The sequence below is a fragment of the Camelus dromedarius genome, chromosome 36 (genome assembly GCF_036321535.1).
Source record: "Camelus dromedarius isolate mCamDro1 chromosome 36, mCamDro1.pat, whole genome shotgun sequence".
Classification (NCBI taxonomy): domain Eukaryota; kingdom Metazoa; phylum Chordata; class Mammalia; order Artiodactyla; family Camelidae; genus Camelus; species Camelus dromedarius.
The window spans coordinates 10,965,663-10,985,750 of NC_087471.1; the positions used below are offsets into that span (position 1 = coordinate 10,965,663).

The 20,088-nt window shown below is 47.0% G+C and overlaps 1 protein-coding gene across 3 annotated transcripts in view; it reads left to right on the forward strand.

Moving 5' to 3' along the window:
• BLK (BLK proto-oncogene, Src family tyrosine kinase) overlaps window positions 1–20,088 on the forward strand; it is a 53,147-nt gene that overhangs the window by 23,535 nt on the left and 9,524 nt on the right. For 2 of the 3 annotated variants that reach the window (XM_064482502.1, XM_064482500.1), the window contains exons 2-6: window positions 13,131–13,239; window positions 15,448–15,502; window positions 17,032–17,125; window positions 17,988–18,086; window positions 19,148–19,251. In XM_064482502.1, coding sequence (XP_064338572.1) covers window positions 13,132–13,239; window positions 15,448–15,502; window positions 17,032–17,125; window positions 17,988–18,086; window positions 19,148–19,251 — 460 coding nt within the window. In that variant the 5' untranslated portion in view covers window position 13,131. Of the gene's footprint in view, window positions 1–1,518; window positions 1,555–13,130; window positions 13,240–15,447; window positions 15,503–17,031; window positions 17,126–17,987; window positions 18,087–19,147; window positions 19,252–20,088 lie in introns of those variants that run through there. The other variant, XM_064482501.1, reaches the window with a different exon arrangement.

Sequence of the window (20,088 nt, forward strand, 5' to 3'; positions counted from 1 at the left end):
ACTTAGGAAGTATGAAAAGAATGATAACCTTTGTTAGAGGAAGTGCAGGGAAATACACACTGACATCCAGCTGGGTGAAATGCCTGAGGACCATTTGGCGAAATATATCAGAAAACTTAAACGCTTTACGCTCTGAGCCCAGCAGTCCCACTTCTAGGGTTTTTAACCTCAACAAAGATTAATGAGGGACATGAACAAGGATAAAGTACATAAGCAAAGGACATCTTTGCAGCATTATTTCTGATGCTAAAAAAAATGGAAGCAGCTTGAGTGTGGAACAAGAGGAATGATTAAAAAAAAACATGGTACAACCTTCAGATAAGATGCCCCACAGCCTTGCACGCGATGTTGCGCGCACATCGGGTAAAAGGTGGCCATGGTGCACTCTTAAAACAGGTCATAGAACAGGATGTAGATAATGATCCCAGGTTTGCGTTTTCAAAAGATGCCAATGGAAAATTACACACCAGCGTGTTAACTAACTGTGGTTATCGCTGGATGACGGTGGTGTAGGGAGGTTTTATCTTCCTCTCTAGTTTTTGAATTTCCTGTATCAAAAGCAAATAACGTGCGTAAAGAGGAAAGTGTATTTAATGTGATTCGTTAGAGGAGGCAGGGTCCTCCCAGCATGGCCTGAACTCATAAAGGACAGAAGTCTGTCACCTATTTAATCCTTTCTGATGTTGCTCAGGAGCACATGTCCCATATGTTTTTAAGTAATTGCCTATTCTCTTTTTTTTTTTTACTTTACATTTAAAAGCAATACTTAAGGGTATTACGTATTTGAGCATATTGTGCTCTGTTTAACCTGAACTGCACAGAGGTAGGTAAGGTAAAAACGTGAAGTCTTCCCTTCCCTTTGCCTGTGAATTCCACTCTCCAGAAGTGCACCTGTTAGCAGTTTCGTTTATACCAAGGGCTTCAAGACATTCTCCTTCCATTTGCAAATATATTTATACTCTCCCCCCTTTTTTCTTTTCCACGATCATTTCATACAAAGCATTCTGCAATAAACTTTCACTGAACAGCAGTGTATTCGAGGCATGCTTTTGTCAGTTAGATCTTTTATTCTTTTACTAATTGATTTACCTACTCATTCATTTACCTGGTTACATTTTATAATTATATAAGTTATCCATAAATATTGTTTCTTAAAATGTGGCAAGCTTCAAAGGTTCTAGCCTGAAAAATAAAAGTTTGCCGCCTCTGTCACCATCCCCAGGAAGTGAGCGATGATAATATTTTTTGTTTTTAAATCTCCTTTTCATTACCTTTACAACTTTGAAGAACACCAACACTTTTATCTTTAAAATCTCTGGGCTAGTTATACTGATTCCCACCATGAGAGGTGCACAGTGCCCTTCCTTACCTGCCTGCCACTTGTACCCTCTCTTCTGTATCGAAATTTCCATCTGCGGTTGGTTGAGTTTGCAGATAAGAAACGAAATATATGAAGGGCTGATTACGGAACTTGAGAAAAGGGGGTTTTGGTAAATGTAGGGGCTCCTGGAATCAATCCCCCTACAGGTGCAAGGACTGTGTATGGATCAGACAGTATGTATACTTTGTGTTTTGTTTGTTTTTCTGCACGACCTCTTGAGATTCACCATGTTGTTATGTGTCAGATCAGTTAGAACCTCATTTTTTAAATCCATCCATCAGTTCATGGACCTTTGGGTTGTTTCCAGTTGGGAGCTAATGAGTAAAGCCGCTGTGAGTGTGTGTGCACGAGTCTTCCTGTGTTCAGATGTCTTCATTGCTCTATGTGATGCATAACCAGAAATGAAATCTCTGGGTCATAGGATAGGAAGCTGAGTTTTCAGTTTCTAACTGTTCTCCGAAGTTTCTGTTCCATTTCACTTTGCCACGGTCATCGTATGAGAGTTGCAGTTTCTCCAAAGTCTTGCCAGCATCTGCTGTGATCGGTCTCGTAATCTTAGCCATTCTGGCAGGTGTAGAGGGGTATCTCAGTGTGATTTCAATTGCCATTTGTCTAATGGGGGACAATACTGATCTCCTTTTCCTGTGCTTGTTTGCCACTTCTAGTATATTCTTCACTCAAGTGTTGGTTAAGTTGAATTTTTGTCTCCTTTATTGAGTTGCAAAAGTTATTTATATGTTTTCATATCAGATATGTTTTTCAAATATTTCCCCCAGTCTGTGATTCACCTGTTCATTTGCTTAATAATGTCTTTTAAAGTGCAGAAGTTTTTAATTTTGAAAAAGTCTAATTTATCTATTTTTCTTTTGCAGTTCATGCTTTTCTATTCTAGAAGTTTTTTTTTTTGCCTAAGCCAAGATCACAAAGATCTTGTCCTATGATTTTTTTTTCTAGAAATACAATGTATATTTTTTAGCAGCTTTTAGGATTTTTTTTCTTTATCGCTATTTTTCAACAATTTGATTCTGATGTAACTCGATGTGGTTTTCTTCCTACCTGAGATTGAGTGACTGTCTTGAATCCTTGGGTCTATAGTTTCCATCAAATTTGGAATTTCCATCTTTGATTTCCTCAGTTTTTTCCTCTTCCATCCCCTTTTGGATGCGTGTTTTTTGATCACTTAGTGTTGTCTGTCCCCTTTTCCCTGTTTTGTTTCTCTCTGTGCTTCACTTTGAACAGGCTCTTCTCCTATTGCTGCATGTACAAGCTTACTGACCTTCCTTCTACAGTGTCTAATGTATTTTTTAATGTATTTTAAATCTCGTTTAGAATTTTTTTCCTTTTAATTTTCCATACTGTCTTTTTCATCTCTAGGTGGTCCATTTAGTTCTTTTTATTTTTCTTTTCTCCCCCATGTTTTATTTTCTCCTCATTGTTTTTATTGTTTTCACTTATATACTTGAGCCAGTTTATATAATGAGTAATAGCTGTCTTAAGGTCCTTGTCTACTAATTACAGAATGTCTGTGAGTTCTGGTTCTGTGCCCACTGGTTAAACTTTCTCCTGGTTGAGAGCTACGTTTTTCTGTTTCTTTGCACGCCTAGTGATTTTTATTGGATGCCAGATGTTGTGAATTTTATAGTGAGTGCTTTATACTATTGTGTTTCTTTAAATAAGGAGTGTAAGGCTGTGCTGTAGCACCCTTTTCAGTTACTGGGTGATCAGTTTGATCATCTCAAGGCTTCCTTTTCAGCTCTGATATAGGGCCCGTCCAGAGCCACCTCTACTCCAGGGCAGACCTAACACCACTGCTAAGGCAGGATCTTCCAGATGACTTTACCCAATGCTCTGTGTGCTATTGAGTCTCTCTGCTCTGGGTAGTGGGAATTTGACCTGTTTCCAGCCTTGGATAATCTCTAGGAGAGGTGATAAGACTACTGTTTCTTACTGGTTCTTTCTGGTGGCTTCATGCATGCCCAAATTGATATTCAGGGGGAGGTCAGAGACCCGTGGGGCCCCCTCTGCAGTCTGTGGAGCGTACCCACTCTCCGTGAGCAGCCCCCCTCCTTCGGCGTTCCCCCTTCCAGGACACCATGGCCTCTTCGTACTCTGGTCTCTGTGAAACCACTGGGTTCCCCAAAGTGCTGGCTTGGAAACTGCTTCCTGGCAGTAATTGTGTGATCACAGGACCCAGGCTCACGTCACTTTTCCCCTTTTCCCGGGGATCACAGACCCATGCTGCCTGCTGTCTAATATCTGAACAACTAGCTGCCCAATTCTCCAGCTGGTTTTTTTGGAGGGTGGGTTGTAGGGCAATTCCTGTAGAGTTAAATATTCATAAGTGGAGTAAGGAACCGCTTAAGGGGCATACAATGTATTCTTGGTAAATGTTTTAAATTCTTGCATATTCGTAACTGTCCCTTCCCTCCAGCTGGTTGATCATTTTACTAGGTACGGAATTCTAGGTTTGAAATATTTCCCACCAGGAACTTTAAAAACCTTGGCTCCCTTTCTACCCTCAAATCTAACGGCCATCTGATGAACATTGTCTTGTAGGAAAATTTATGTATCTTTTCAAATTAGACTTTTCTCTGGATATATGCCCAGGAATGGGATTGCTGAATCATAGGGTAACTCTATTTTCCAGTTTTTAAGGAACCTCCATACTGTTCTCCATGGTGGCTACATCAGTTTACATTCCCACCAACAGTGTGGGAGGGTTCCTTTTTTTCCTGGTGGTCTCACTTTCTCATCTGTTACTCTTTCAACTCCCAACGAACAAATGCAGAAGGAGTGCTGAAATTGGGACTTTAGTATTTAGCGACCCTTAATGGACCCATTAGTTGAAATGTTGCTGAGGAGCTTTTCAGTGGAAGGATCTGACTGGCGTCACCCAAACCCAGATCTATCTTAGCATCACTGAAGTGGTTCACCTCCTGATAGGATGTGATAGAGTGCATGTCACCCCGTAAGGCCCCCCACCAGAAGAATGAATGCAGTGGTCCCTGTAGAGTTAGTTCTACGTACGAGAACTGGGGAGGCAGAAGAGCAGGTTATGAGCCATCACGAGGAAGCAAACTTCAGAATGCAGACCATTCAGCAGGACCACCAATCTGGACTTGACAAATCAGTGGCATGAAATTAACCAAAGTAGGGGCTGGGGGCTACTTCAGTAAAGAAGACTTAGGAGACTCGACCATTAAGTGGAATGTACGAAGCTTGTTGCAATCCCAAATAGGACAAACCAACAGCAGGAAGTCTTTTTTGAGACAGCTGGGGAATTTTGATTATTGACTGGGTGTTAGATAAAACCACAGAAATTGCTAGCTCTGTTCCATGTGACAATGACATCGTGGTTACATGAGAAAATGTCTCCATGTTTTTGAGATATTTGCAGCGTATGTGGAGGTGACATGGCATGTTTCAAGCCATTAATTTCATTTCAAAGTTTCAATCCTTTGTTTATAAAATGATGTGTCTTAAAGTACTTAAAATATTTCAATCAAGAAAATACTTTTTAAAGGTATTTGCTGAATCTGGGTGATGAGTATATAGGTGTTCATTATACTCTTTATGTTTTATATTTTGAAAATTTTTATTGAAAACCATTTTAACCAATATACATATAAATATATATATGAACCATCCCTTGACTTGCCAGTGTCTTCTCTCAGGTGGAACTGACTTCTTCTTCCTGAGCTCCTGAGACCTCTCTTCTGTGTGTCCCACTTTGATTGTTGTGACTTGTGTTTGTGTCTCACCTCTTCATCGTCCCACAAGAGCAGACGCCTTCCGTGTTTCATCTCTGTGTCTTCTCTGTGCCCTACACAGTGTGTGGTTGATAGTGACTGAGTGAACACAAGAATATAGCGTTCTGAGAGCCGGTGCTCAGGCTGTTTCATGTCCACATGAGGAGGGAGCAATATGGGGCAAAGGTGAGGTAGCCTCGTTCAAGTTGAGTCACCCTGCAGGTGAGGCTTGAAAAATGCGTATTTTCCAGTCTATTACTTTTTCATGTACATATATATGTATGTATATATATGTATATATTTTTATTTATTGAAGTATAGTCAGTTTACACTATTGTGTCAATTTCTGGCATACAGCACAATGTTTCAGTTGTATAGGAACATACATATATTTGTTTTCATATTTTTTCCAGCATAAGTTACTAGAAGATATTGAATATAGTTCCTTGTTGCTTATCTATTTTATATATATTAGTATCTACAAACTTTGAACTCCCAATTTATCCCTTCCTACCCACTCCCCCACCTGGTAACCATAAGTTTGTTTTCTATGTCTGTGAGTCTGTTTCTGTTTGTCTTTTTTTTTTTTTAAGATTCCACATATAAATGATATCATATGATAATTTTCTTTCTCTTTCTGGCTTACTTCACTTAGGATGACAGTCTCCAGGTCCATCTATGTTGCTGCAAATGGCATTATTTCTTTTTTGTGGCTGAGTAGTATTCCACTGTATAAATACACCACAGCTTCTTTATCCAGTCATCTGTTGATAGACATTTAGGTTGTTTCCATGTCTTGGCTGTTGTAAATAGTGCTACTATAAAAACATTTTAATTCAAGTTCTTTGGCCTCTTCTTTAGCTCAGAGTCATAGGCCCATCGCTACACTGTTCTCACCTAGGAAGTGGGCGTGGCATTAGTGGATTTGTAGGGTGCTGGACTCGGAATGCCTGGCTGTTGGCAGATGCTCCACCAGGGCAGAGGGAACTCACCAGTGGGAGGCTGGCTTCTCATCCTGCCAGCCAGCACCCAGGATGAGCCCTGGCTTTGCGGATAGGCTCACCTGTTCCAGCTCTAAGCTGCCCACCTCAGTCTCGCAAGTCAAGTCAGAAAGGGAAAGCTTTCGGCTAATAACACGGCAGGGTTTCCAGATCCCAGACTTAGGAGGCACTCAGAGCTGGGCGTAAGGCCGGCCCGTAACTCACTCCTAGCTTGACTTGGTGACTAGCTTCAGGTGTCAAGTCCATCTCATCTGTAGAAAGAAAGTAGCCCTGCCCATCTCCCATAGTTACTAAAGAAACTATTACTGTTGATTATTTGTATGTGTGGAATAATAGTAAAATATTTATTGAACACTGACTACAGGCCACACACTGTTCAAAGACATGCCACCAGTGTGTAATAACGAATTTAATCCTTACAACACTGGGGATAGAAGCTATTACTATCTGCGATTAAGAGACAGAAATGTTGAGCAACTTCCCCAAGGACACACAGCTGCTAAAAAGTAGCGAAATCTGGATTCAGACCTCAGCATTCTCGTCTAGTGTGCTCTGTGGTTCCCCCCAAACAGGACAGTGTTCCCGGGGCATCTGGTTCCATTTGTGGTACCCGGGGACCACTCAACGTGTGATAGTGCCTGCTATTTAAAAGAGTAAACCAGAGTCAAACTGATTTTTCTGTCACGAATCCACATGCATTCCGGGGTTGACTTCACGCATGAGACTTTTTTCAACCAAATCATCCTCCTGCCTCTCAAATAACGTGCTCGGTCTTCCAGAGCCGCCAGTGTGGGTGGAGGGACTCAGAGCGGTCAACATTTCCCTGGGCCACGTGGCAGCCTGCCATCCATGCTGGCCTCTGTCCCCCTGCCCACCACGGCCACCCCCTTCCTAGCCCCCAATACCAGGCCCTCACCCCAAAAGGAAAGGCTGGGGAATCCCAACGGGTCCCAGAGCCGGCTTTGGGTACCATGATGCTCAGAAGAGAGACAGTGTCACCCGGTCACCCTCCAGGTAGCATTTATCTGGTGCCCTTATTGGTTTTGTTACTTTCTGACTCTCATCCTGTCTGGTTCGCATGACAGCCGTGTGGCCTGTGTACAGGCTGCAGGTCCTTGACCCCTGTAAAATCTATGTTTTTGCTTCATATGTGTCAATATCCCCCCAAACATTTTCCATCTGTTGAATTTAGACTTTAACACATCAGCTGGTGAATGAACTGCCACCCACCTGCCAACAATCCCAGCAGGACAACCATTTTCATCTGCGTAGTAGTGTTTGCACAACTGTTTTTAATATTTTGGTACATTTTCCCCTAGTTTTACACAAATAGGCAAATACTCAATGGAATTATGCCTGTAATCATGAGTATGTGTGTAATTAAAAGACATCTGTGAAAGGCTAAAAATAGATGAAGATTTGCCAAATAGGCAGGACATAATTGAGAATTTCATAGTGTGGTTTAATTCCACAGAAACAGAACTGCCCCCTCACCCCCAAAACAGGAAAGTCCGTTGTTTGACTTTTTCTGACATTCACCGTTGAACATGCTTTTTCAGGATGTCTTTATGTGTGAAACGAGGAATGGCTTCACACTTCCCCCATTTTATAGGCCAGGAGACTGAGCCTCCGAGATGAGGTGGTTTGCGTAAGTTCACACAGTCCGTGCCCAGCCTTTTGAGCCCGGTTCCTTGGACCACCCACTCCCCCTGGACCAGGGAGGAGGGAGACAGCTGTGCGAGGCTCTGCCTGGAATTCCCTTCTCCAGCAGCTCCTTGGAGATTTCTCCTCTGGGAGGGAGGGCTTCGGAGGCAGGCAGCAGCCCAGAAGAGGAGAGGGCAGGATATCTGAACCTAAACCTGGACTGTGGGTCCAGGGTACGGAGCCCCAAGCAGGGCATCCATGCACCTGCTGTAGGCAGTGAGCTTGGGGCAGCGTGGGGGCTGAGAATCCCCTCCAGCGCCCGGCTCTGCTGCCATCACTGTGACCTTTGCAAGCCACCCCACTGCTCCATCTTCAGCTGTAAAATGATGTTAATTGTAACCACCCAATGGATGCTACATGAATATCCAATAGATCATATACGGCAAGTCTTTCAACTTGTGAAGTGCTGGCAACTGTAAATAAAGAGTTTCTAGTTCCTTTGTTTTTAGTTGCTGCCTCCACCATATCCTCTGTTGGGATGTGTTTCAGGCGTTAAGCATCTCCTCTGGGGCCAACATCGATCTCCCTGCTCCGGTCAGTCTGCACAGGGGTCTAATCCATTCCAAATAAACAAACAGAAGTCCCTTCCGCTTGCTAGCTCCCCTGACCGCTACAAACACACACACACACACACACACGCACAGGTGCACGCACGTGCTTGCTCTGTCGTGCACACACACACGTACACGTGTGTGCACTATTTCTCTCTTACACACACACACAACTCACACCCTTCTCCCATCCATCCTTCCCTGGAAGGAGGCCAGCGCCCTCTCAGTGCAGCAGGGCCACCGGGACCCACCGGGACCTGCACGCGTTGCCTTAGGCTTCTGCGAGGACCGAGGACCGAGGACCGAGGACCGCGTTTCCTGGCTCCACCCAGCCTGAAACTGCTAAAATATCACAGCAGGGTGGCAGTGCCAGCCCCAGCACAGCTCAGCTTGTCACGTGGCCTCCTTCCTGAGTATCTCCAGTCTCCAGTTAGAGCCACTGGGGCGGAGGGTCCCGGAGGCAAGCTACGTATTGTTAAAACCCATGGACAGACAGTGCTAAGAAGTCAGAGGACTAGGAAGTGTCAGTGGTGATAATTTAATCTCAGGGATTTTACTTCCTGTCAAGTTACGTGAATGTTGAGTGATGTCGTTTAAGTGGTTGTAAAAGTTTGCTCAGAAAGTTTAAGGACTGGTGGCAAAGTGGCTGACCGGAGAGGGCTGGTCCTTTGGGCAGGCGCAGAAGCAGAGTCCAAGGCAGGAAAATTCTAGAAGCTGCTGCCTGCTGCCCCTTCATTGAGCCAGGAGCCTGGGGGAGGTCAGGAGAGGCCTGAGACCCACGCAGCCGTTCTGCGGGGCTGGGGCTGGTCTGGGTCCAGACGTTACCCACCCCCTGTCACCCAGCAAGTCAGTCACGAGCTCTTTTCATTTTTCTGCTTGGACCAATCAGATATGCTTCCTGTCAAAGACTTCAAGGAGTACCTAAAATCCTAAGAAGGGAAGAGTCACACGAAGTCCTATTACTTGAGATAAACAATAGTAACATTTTAGGAAATAGCTTTTTAGGGCCCTGCTTTGCATTAAGACCCACCCACACACACCCACACACACACTTTTTTTAATTTGCTTTTTTTCCAGGGGGTTTGGAGGGGGGCGTTCTTCCTCCCTTTTCTGTCTCTACCTACCCCACTGATAACCAAAGTAAACGTCTCGGTGTTTATCCTCCCAAACCTCGTTTCAGGTATTATAAATACACAGCACGTGCCTATATGGGGCTTTCTGTTCTCAATCTTTGGTTTTTCAAAGATGGGACACCCTCATGCACTTCTTGGCACCCTGCTTTTCTAACAGTATGTTGTAGAATTTCCTCTTAGCCTCACTGGTGAAGATCTGGCACATTCTTTTTAGTAGTTGCATAATATTTTAGAGACTTTTAAAGGGCAGATTTAGTCAACAGTTCCCCAGGTGGTGAGCAGTTACAATGTTTCTTCTGTTTTGTTTTTCGCTGCTGCAACTCTTGCTGTAGTAAACACTTTCACGTCTCATGTATTCCTATATAATGACGTTTTATTATGCTGTGAGAGTCTCAGAACGGGGAGTGTAAATCAAAATGTATGTGTATTTTTTCGTTTTAATAGGAATTGAAAGATTGCTTCCTAAAAGTTTGGTAACGTTTCATATTTTATTTGTTCATAAGTATTTATTAAGCACTTACTCCGTGCCAGGCACTGGTTTAGCGATTTGGATTTAACTATATATACAATAAAGATCACAGCCCTCAGAGAGGTTTCACCCTAGAACTGGAATGGGGAAGAACAGATGAAAAGACAATAATAAATACTTTTGTACTAGAAATGTAAGAAAACACAATTTTCCCTTTCTTTACCATCAGCGATTGGTATTACCATCCCTTTTATTTATTGCGCAGTCGTACTGATGTAATGTTTCCTTGTTACTTTGATTTGCCTTTTCCATTTGGTAAGTAATTTTAATATTTTTCACATGCCTACTTAGAAGTTTGGATTTGTGTTGGATGGATTACCTATTTATAATTTTTACTCATTTTCCTGTTGAGTAGATTATATACTAAACCCATACTTTTTGTCGGTTTTCATGAGCCCTGTGTATATTATAAATAGACATTTGTTTGCTGTATGGTTCACAAATCTTTTCCCCAATCTATTACTTATGACTATATGATGGTTCCTTTTACCATTAACATTTATGAATTTGCCGTTTTGTTATGAATATGTCTTTTTGCCTTCTCTTAGCTTCTGGCTTCTTTGTTATCTCCAAATTCTGAGTCATGTGTAGAGTCTCCTAAATTTCCTTCCAATTAAATTTTTTAACTTTTTAATATATTTTTTCAATACAATTTATTTGGAATAAATAATTTATTTTTTGATATGGTGTGAGATAGGCGTCCGATTGTATTTTCTTCTAAGTAGATAGCCACTTCCCCAGCACCTTTTATTAACATAAAGCATCAGTTCTCCACCGAATTAAAATGTCACCTTTGTCACATATTCGGTTCCCGTTTGCGCTGGCATCTGCGTGCTTATGACTCCGCTCTGCTGGCTATACGTCTATCCCTGTTTCACTTTCATGCTGTTTTGGTTACAGTCTTCATTTTCACAATTTTAAAGCTAGGTTAAAACTTTATTTGGTCATAGAAACCTTCAGGTAATTTTATCCAATTAAAAATTGTCATTATTGAAAGTACATTTGATTCACATTAGGAACAAGAAGTAAGTCATAATCAAGAAAGCAAAGAGATTATATAAAACAATATGATGTAAAACTTCATCTGGCAACAAATTGGAAAATGCAGAGGAAACCAAAGACCCCCTATAAATCATATAATTTATCAAAATGGTGCAAGCAAGAGGGAAAATGGCAACAGACAAATTCCCATAGAAGAAATTGGAAGTTTATTTAAAGATCTACTATTTAAAAGCGCCTCAGGAATAGATGACTTCCCAGCTGAGTTGAGTCTAGCTTTTAAAGAAGAGATAGTTTCACTGTTATTAAACTATTTAATACTATAGGAAAAAAGACAGAAGAGCTCCTTGGTATGTAATGAAGCTAGCATCATCTTAATGTCAATTCTTTACGGACTAATTGCACTTGGGAATATAGATTCTCATTAGAAATAAAATTTTAGCAAATAGGATCCACCAAAAATTCTAACGCATTGTGATCAAATAGCTTTTATTCCAGAATGCAAGGATATTTCAGTAGCAGAAAATTTATCAACCTAATTCATTACATCAACAAGTTAAAAAGAAGAAATATCATATGAACAGATACTAAATAAGCACCTGATAAAATTCAGTAGCCATTCCTGGTACAAACCCATAATCCCTTATCCAAAATTTGGATACCTAAAAATCCCTGAAAACTGGACTGTTGACCTGTAATTTTGACACTACATTTCATTTGATGTTCAGGTTGATCTGAACTGGTGCAAAGAGACTGCTTAAATACAAAAAGTTTTATTCTTTACAAATGTGAAATATTACCTGTTCTGAATGTGAAACATACTCAAGGAAATGCTTGTGGCTCATTTGTTACCATGACTCTCTGTCCTCTACTTAAAATTGTTACAGTCTTTCCTTTTTTCAAGGTGAGTTTGGGGAGAAATAATCTGAGGCATGTGCTTTTAACTCTCTGGAAGAAATGTATTACTGTGTTTCGTAGAATCTAAGACACCGCTGCTTGGAAAACTCGCACTTACTTTGTGTATCACTAGAAGAGGGGCAGGAAATGCTCCTAATTGCTCTGTGAATCGTCATCAACCGAAAAACACATCTCGGTTTCAGAGACGTTTAAATGTAGGGGAAAAGCGCATCTTAGACTACGGCGAACACATCCAAGGCAGTCAGAAACTCTCCACCGTCCACGCGCCCTTCAGACAAGAGCAGAACCCAAGCCACTTCCCTTGTAAATGTCTGCATCCGGGGGTGGGCCTGGCGTGAGCTGGAGTTGGGGGGGCTGGGGTCCGCCCCAGCTCCTTTGGCTCTTTGTTAGTTGTTTGACCAGGAACCAGCTATTTAACATCTCAAACCTCCTCCTTGCACTCATTTCAGAGCTTTGACAGGATGGTAAGAGATAGGGTTTGTGAAGTTCTGGGTAGCAAGCAAGCCCTCCCTAGACAGCCGCTCCTGGAATGAGGGCGGGGGTGACGTGGCGGTGGTGTTGGCTGTGGTCTCCGGGGTCTTTCCACATCTGTCATTTGAAGATTCTTTACTCAAGAAAAGTCTTGACCATATTTCGCTCACCTCTAAAGAAGACTCCCCCGTAGGACTGAGAAGTTGGCCCTAGACCCCTGTGTTGTCACGGTGCCCTAAATCATGGCATCTCATCTGAAATTCTGAGCTGGAGAGAACCTCAGAATGTTCTAACATGGGCTCAGAGAGGAAATGTGACCTTCCCAAGTGAAGACTGAAACCCAGACCAGCAGCCACGTGGGCCAGGCTCTCTCTAGATGCCAGGGCTCCTGTCCCGAAGGGCCTGAGCTCCACCCTAGGAGTTTCTAGCAGTTTCCTCAGGCCAGGCGGTCTCTGCGTCCCAGACCCAGGCGTTTCTCCTCTCTGGGACGCGTCTTCCCTTTCTAGGGGAAAAGAGAGAGGCAAGCTTAGCCCGCCCAACCCCCTTCTGACCCCATGTTCTGACTTTGACCTTCACTGGCCCGCTTCCTCCCCACCTTTCTCGTTGGCCAGCGGAAGGGGCTTGGGGGAGCTCTTGGGCACAGAGGCTCTGAAAACCTACTCACGTCGCCAATGTGCTGTGTGCTCTCCGACAGGATGGGAGTGGTGAGCAGCAGAAGGCAGGTCAAGGAGAAGGTGAAGGGCGGATGGAGCCCCAGGAAGGCCAGCACCCAGGGCAGAGAGCCCCCGCCACTGCCGCCCCTGGTGAGTGACCGCCCTGCCCGGCTGGATGGACGGGAGGTGGGGGAGGGGAGCACAGAGCCCCGGGGGCTGGGTGGGGGGGCTGCCGCGTGCCTCCAGCCAGTGCCGGCACCATCTCTAGACAACGCCGGGCTCCCACACAGAGGCCCCCTCCCACTGCCACCCCAGCTCACGTCGCAGCGGCGGAACAGTACACTGCTTAGCAGCCAGGTTGCCAAGCTTAAGTTGATTAGTTGTGCGCTTCAAAGCAAGTTACTTCCCTACGCCTCAGTTTCTGCACCTGTAAAATTGGTCTAGTAAGAGTGCCTTTCTGATAGGGGTGTGACAGCGTGCCGTGTACATACACATGGGCGATGTAATAACGTACTGCCTTTAGCGCAGGACCGGGCCTGGTGGGCCCTCGAGGACTCTTGGCCAGTTTTCACTGTGCAAGGGCAGCCTTGAAGGCAAAAAGCAATCAAAGATGTCACCTTGAGGAAAGGATGAGGTGGGGGAGGGTCTGGGGCACGCAGCAACATTTGCTAACCCCACCCCGGCCCAGAAGCTCCTGGTGGTCATTGTCCCCTTCATGGTGCTGCTGCTGGCATTCCAAGGAGCTCGCTGTCCTGGGACGAGACATCCTGCGGCTGGAGGATGCTGGTCTCTCCTCCCAGGCAGGCCCTCAGTTCTCCCGGGGCCTGCATGCAGTTCTGGTTTGTTCACAGAGCAGTTGTCACCCTTTGACAGCAGCATTCTCAGAGATGCATTTTTAGAGGACTGTTCATGTCTCCCCTGCTCCCCTCCCCCGGCCACAGGGAGTCATGCCTGGACCGCCTCCCCTGCCCTCTCTAACCCCACCAGCACATACACCTGGCCAGTGCTGTGTTCTGACAGTGACCAGGCAGGAGTAGGGGGTGAGGGGATAGTAATCCTGTTTCTTAGATACACCAGGTGTCTTATCTGTCAATGTTCCAATTTAGTGCAGGGCTTGGCAAATAACAGTGAAATGTTTGTTGACTGAATGAATGATCAACTCAGCAAACTCAGATTGAGTTTCTTCCATGCTAATAAGTAGTAGAGCCTGGAATGTTTTTAACTTAAAAAAGTCACATAATATATATTAATTGTGGAAAAAATTATAAATACTCATTATCCTCCACTTTAGAGCTCCTGCCTCCAGACCCTTTTTCTGTGTATTATTTATATTTTGTGTTTATATTTTCAATGGAATCATACTATTCATGCCGTTTTGCAAAATGTTGCTTCAAAACTGTGTTCAGCAACTATGGAATACAAAACAAAGAATATTTGTAACACATGCAAGTTGAAAATAAGAAGAAAATGAACACACAGCACAGCCTTCCCATCTTCAGAAGTCGAAAGTGACTGGTTCTGTTGAAGCTCTCCGCTGCCCCCAGTCTGTCCTCATCACCCCGGACCCCGCTCTCCCAAGTGTCTTTAGCCTTCCTTAGCTTTGCTTTTTCTGTGCGATCACACATGTATGTATTTCTAAACAGTAGTTTAATTTTGCCCACAGTGAACTTTAAATCAGCCGACTCAGATAGCATGTATTCTTCAGAGACTTGGGTTTCAGATCTCCGTTACATTTGGGAGTTTTATCCACATCGAGGCACGTGGCTGTAGCTCACTCACTAACTCCCACAGTTGCCCAAGATTTCATTCTATCACTTGTCCCAGTCTGTCTGTTCCTGGTCAGAGGGTGATCTCCATGCCTTAACAGTTTTTATGGTTTTTTTTTTAAAATTTTTGTGGGAGTATTCCTGTATGTGTTTCCCAGTACTCATATGCAAAGGTTTCTCCACAGGGTACATACCTGGGAATATATTTGTTGAATTTTAGGGAAATACATTTTAAAAATAATTTTCCTTGAGAACAAATAACTCTTTTGCAATGGCACCTTTTAAAACAGAGCCAGGATTTTAACCCGGGTGATCCAGCTGTCCCCTACCTCCCATTCCACAGCTGCCTCTTAGGGAGCTAGACTTCCCCACATACCCCTCCTCCAACCGCGTGTGTGGTCGGGCAGGTGGGCTGGGGTTGTGCGAGGTGGCACTGGTCCCTGAGGAGCTGCGGCAGCACGTGTAGACTTTACCTATGCAGCCTCCTGGGTCCACAGAGCAGCTCCCCCGGACGGTCTGCCTGGCACCCAGCCGTCTCACCCCGACTGGACCCTCCCCAGGACGTGAGCTAACAGCGTGTGTTTTGCTCCAGGTCGTGTTTAACCACCTGGCTCCTGCACTTCCCGACACCACGCACCCGGACCAAGGTAAGAAGGGGCTGTTTTGAAGGCTGAGGCTGTATGGGCCACCTCTTTGGGGCCCCGGCTTCGTGCAGCTGGAACAGGGGCTGGAACAGGAGCAGCTTCCTGGAGAAGACAGGCGTGGCTCTCTTGGGTCAGAGGGGAGAAGTCTGGGGGGAGGCTGAGCCAGGTGCCCCAGGCTTCACCTGCCTTTCGGGGTCTCTCCAGGAACTGAGCACAAGCTCCTTTGGTGTACCTAAGCCTGGTAGGGGGGATGTTTTAAAAAGACTTTGCAAACCATAGACAAGTGCAGACAGTTAAGTAAATACAAACAGCATCACCAAATTGGGGCTTTCAAAGAGTCCAGCTCCCAACCTCCAAGGGCAAAGGCCAGCGGCTCTGCGTCCCTGTCCTCGCTCTGTTCTGTCATCTTGCGTCCCAGCCCACTTTCAAAGGCCCCCCGCCGGCCTTCTAACCACCACGCCACCCTCCACACCCCGTCTCCGCTTCCACTCTGATGGGCCAGACGGTGGAGGTGGCATAATGAATGACCTTGGCCTTCCTGGGTCTGGGGCGCAGACCTGGGCGGGGGACTCAGAGGATGGGGCTTCCAGGAGAGCAGCCCCCCACCCTAATAACCCACGTGCGCACAGCACCAGTTAGGGCTCGGGCACTTGTGCGCTCACACAGCGAGCCCCGAGCAAGCAGAGAACCCAGAGCCCGGCTCTGTCCCGAGCCTCGGGAAGACGTAAGGCCAGTTTTGCCGGGGCCCCTCCCCTAGAGGAGCTCACTGTCTGTCAATTCACAAGCTGGAACTCAGTGAGAGGCCTCACCTGGTGTTTCTTATCTGGCTGAGGATCACGATTAACTGATTAACCGTTAGGGGTGATCCTTCACTTCCTGCCAGGAGGGGGGGAGTGGGTGTGGGAAGCAGGTCACATCTCCAGGAAGGAAGCCCAGGGGAGGGAAATAAACGAACTGCCTTCAGCACAAGAACTTGAATCTCAGAACCAGAGGAGCCCCTATCATCTATTCCAGCCCCTCTTCAAATGGCATGGGGTTAACAGCCCCGCTTACTGACAAAGCAGAGTCATCTACCCCCTGGGAAGCTAAGTGGGCTCCAGGTGACCTTTTCCAGAGGGGTCTTGGCTCCCCAGAGCTGTGCAGAAAAGCCCTGCTCACTAGCAGTGGTCGTAGGAAAGAGGGCAGGCCAAGCTCCAGACCCCCCTCCCCACCTCCGTCACGTCTGGGCACGGCCATGCAGAGCCCTGTGCTGGGCCCTGGGCATGGTTACAGGTCGGGGTTACAGCTGCTGTGTTCCCAGACCACTGCCCCACTTTGGAAAAGCGTCGGGGGTGGGGCAGGTGGAGAAGGGGAAGAGAGGGGTGCTCCCTGCCTCCCAGGTGATAAGGGGTCAGCCAACACCGGTTCCCAGACGGGGGTCTGCGGCCCTCAGGTCCACGTAGCTCATCTCCCTAGATCTTCGGGACTCTTCCAGCCCCTTCCATCACTCTAGTGGGCCTGAGCGGTGGCCATCTCTTCCCTGTTCACTCTAGAGGAGCACTTCGTGGTGGCCCTGTATGACTACAACGCCGTGAATGACCGGGACCTGCAGATGCTGAAGGGGGAAAAGATGCAGATCCTGAAGGAGTAAGTGTCTGGCAGGCCGCTCCTGTCACAGGCGGACCCCAGCCCCACGCCCTGCAGGCTGCCTCTGGAAGATCCTCTCCAGTGCCCCGCCCCAGCCCAGTCACCCAGCATTTTCTTAAACTTCATCCAATAGCCTTCCTCCCATATACTTTTCCAAAGTCTTTCTGGTGAGCTGGTTCCTATTCACTACCTCCTGCTCTGCTCTCAAAACCCAACTCTTCCTTCGAGACCCACCCTTATTGTCACCTCCTCCGTGCAGCCCTCCTGACACCCATAGCTGCTCCATCAGAGTTCTAGGTTGGAGTCAATTGTGTCCAGATGTCTCTCCCTCCAAAGTCTGCCCTCTCTCAAATGTCGGGCTTGCCCTGTGGACCCTGAGAGCTGCTTTTGTTCCTGAAATTCTGCCGTGGCCTCGAGCCAGGAGCACGAAGGCCCTGGCCTTTTGACCACACATTGGGGGCCGCCTGGTTCGTCCTTTCGTCCTCAGCCCCGCTTGTCTTTCCTGTCCAGTCCCAATTTACTCACTAAACTCTCAGCATGTCCCAGTAATCTAGAGGAAGGCTGCTCACTAGAAGACCAGGGTCCCTTGGGTGGGTCAGGCTGTGTGGACACACTTTCCCTGGGGCCTATGTTGTCCCCTTCCTTCCCTGGACCGGGAGCACCTTGGGTCCATCGGATGCTTGGTGAGTTGGAACAACCCAGGGAGCCCGCGCCGCTGAGCCACTGGCCCCAGTCCCCTCCCTCTGCCGGGCTGCCTGCCTTGTGAATTCTTTTCATCCCAGGGTGAGATGCCGCGTGGGCTGTGAGCTGCCCAGAGAGGCCCGTGGGACCAGTACCTGTTCTGTATTTCTTTCCCTTTTAGAGATGGAGACTGGTGGTTGGCCAAGTCTCTCATCACCGGAAGAGAAGGCTACGTGCCCAGCAACTTTGTGGCCCGAGTGGAGACCCTGGAAGTGGAAAAGTAAGTGGACAGACGGCCCCTCAAAGCGGAGGTGAGCGGGCTGCTTCTGCTCCATGCAGGGAGGAGCCAGAAAGTGACTAAAAAGCAGAGCAGGGTGTGAAACCGCACAGAGGGAGCAGGAGAGGGGCAGGGCTTGGAACTGCTGGGAAAGGCTTGTCTGGGGTCCCGGACCACATTTATATCTCTGTGTGACACAAGGACATTGCTCCTCGGAGCCCACCACACTCTTCCCATCTGTAAATTGAGAGCTGCCCATTTCCTGGCGAACCTGATAGTGACCCTACCTCCCATGTCCCATGCCTTGACCAGCCACCTCTCGTCCCCTGCTTCCAGGGGCAGGACTCAGGGGGCTTGCACCTCAGGGGGCTCCAGGATGGGGGCCTTATGGGAGAGCCACCCCCCCCAGCATCCTCATAACCCACCTGCATACAGCACCAGCCAGGGCACTAGTGCACTCACGCAGCGTGCACTAAGTGAACGGAGCCCAGAGCCTGGCTCTGCACCAGGACTGGAGAGGACGTAAAACTGAAGGAGCTCAGAGTCTGTCAAACTCATGAGCTGGAACCAGTTAGTGGCACTGCCTGGTGTCTCCATCCAGGGATGCTTACCCTCTAGAGGGTGCCTTTGCCGGCATTTCCAGCCCTGTCACTTTCTCTGAGATGGTGTGAGGACCCGGGGCACGTCCACCCCGATCAGCCCATGCTCAGGGGGCACATGGCAGGAGCTTGCTCTGAGGGTCCCAGCAGTTTGATTGAGAGACCCGAGCCCAAGGAGGGTGGGCTATGAGGGAAGGTGGTCAGATGCAATCTCGCAGAGCAGAATTAACAAAGGGCACCAAATAATGTTCTTATTTCATTTCAAGAAAACACTAAGTCCTTCACCTACTGGAGGGAAAGGGACTGAGGCGTATTTCATGCATCAAGAGGGGAGGGGCTCAGCCCAAGGGTGGGCTGACAACAGGAACACATTTTATCTCTGAGGGGAGGGGGCTCAGGTAACCAGATCCCGAGGAGTATGGCCACTCTCTGAGGTCTACCTGCCCTTGCTCTTTTCTTTTCCAGGTGGTTCTTCAGGTCAATTTGCCGGAGAGATGCTGAGAGGCAGCTTCTGGCTCCGATCAATAAGGCCGGCTCCTTTCTTATTAGAGAGAGTGAAACCAGCAAAGGTAAGCCTGGGCGGAATTCCCTGAAATGAACCAGTGGATGCATCCGATCACATGTGCATACGTACTGGGATGTGCCACCATGCTTTTTCAGTGGGAGTGCCCCTGTGTCCAAGAAACAATAAGGGAACCACTGGAGATGACTTAATGCTTTGTTGTTACAGTGTATCTCAAACACATACAGAAGTAAAGCGAATAGTCTAGTGGAAACCCTGTACCCAACACCCAGCTCCAACAGTGATCAACCCAGCACATCTTGACTCCTGTATGTCCCCACCCATCCCTATTACTTTGAAGCAAATCCCAGACATCATGTCATTTCACCCGGATATGATATTTTTAGAAGTTGCTTATTTCTCAGGCGCCCTTTGGAGGGAAAGCCACCCCTCCCCCAAACCTCAGTGTGGTGGAGGAAGGGTTCTCTGAGGGCGGGAGTGTCACCTCCTGTCCCTGCCCCTGCCCCCACCAAGCTAATTCAGGCTGGGCTGGGTCAGGTGGCGCTGGGGCTGCGGGACCCCACACATGCTCCACCGAACTTCAAAGTATCTGGAGACCACAGTCAGCGGATGTGAGGCCAGTAAGGAACACTCCTGTCAGACGCCGGGGAGCGAGTTCTAGCCCCCAGAGGCCTCCGGAGGTCCATCAGAATCTCAAGCCTCACTTTACTGATGTCGATGTGAGGACTGACTGGTTTCCCAGTCCAAGGGCAGATGGTCCTTCCAAGGTTAAGAAATCTGAGTCTCTGGGAGCCCAGCCCTGGTGCCCAGCACAGCCCGGATGCGGCTCCGAGGCAGGACAGGGGATCCAGATTTTGTGAGCCGGAAGGACTGAGGTCCCCAT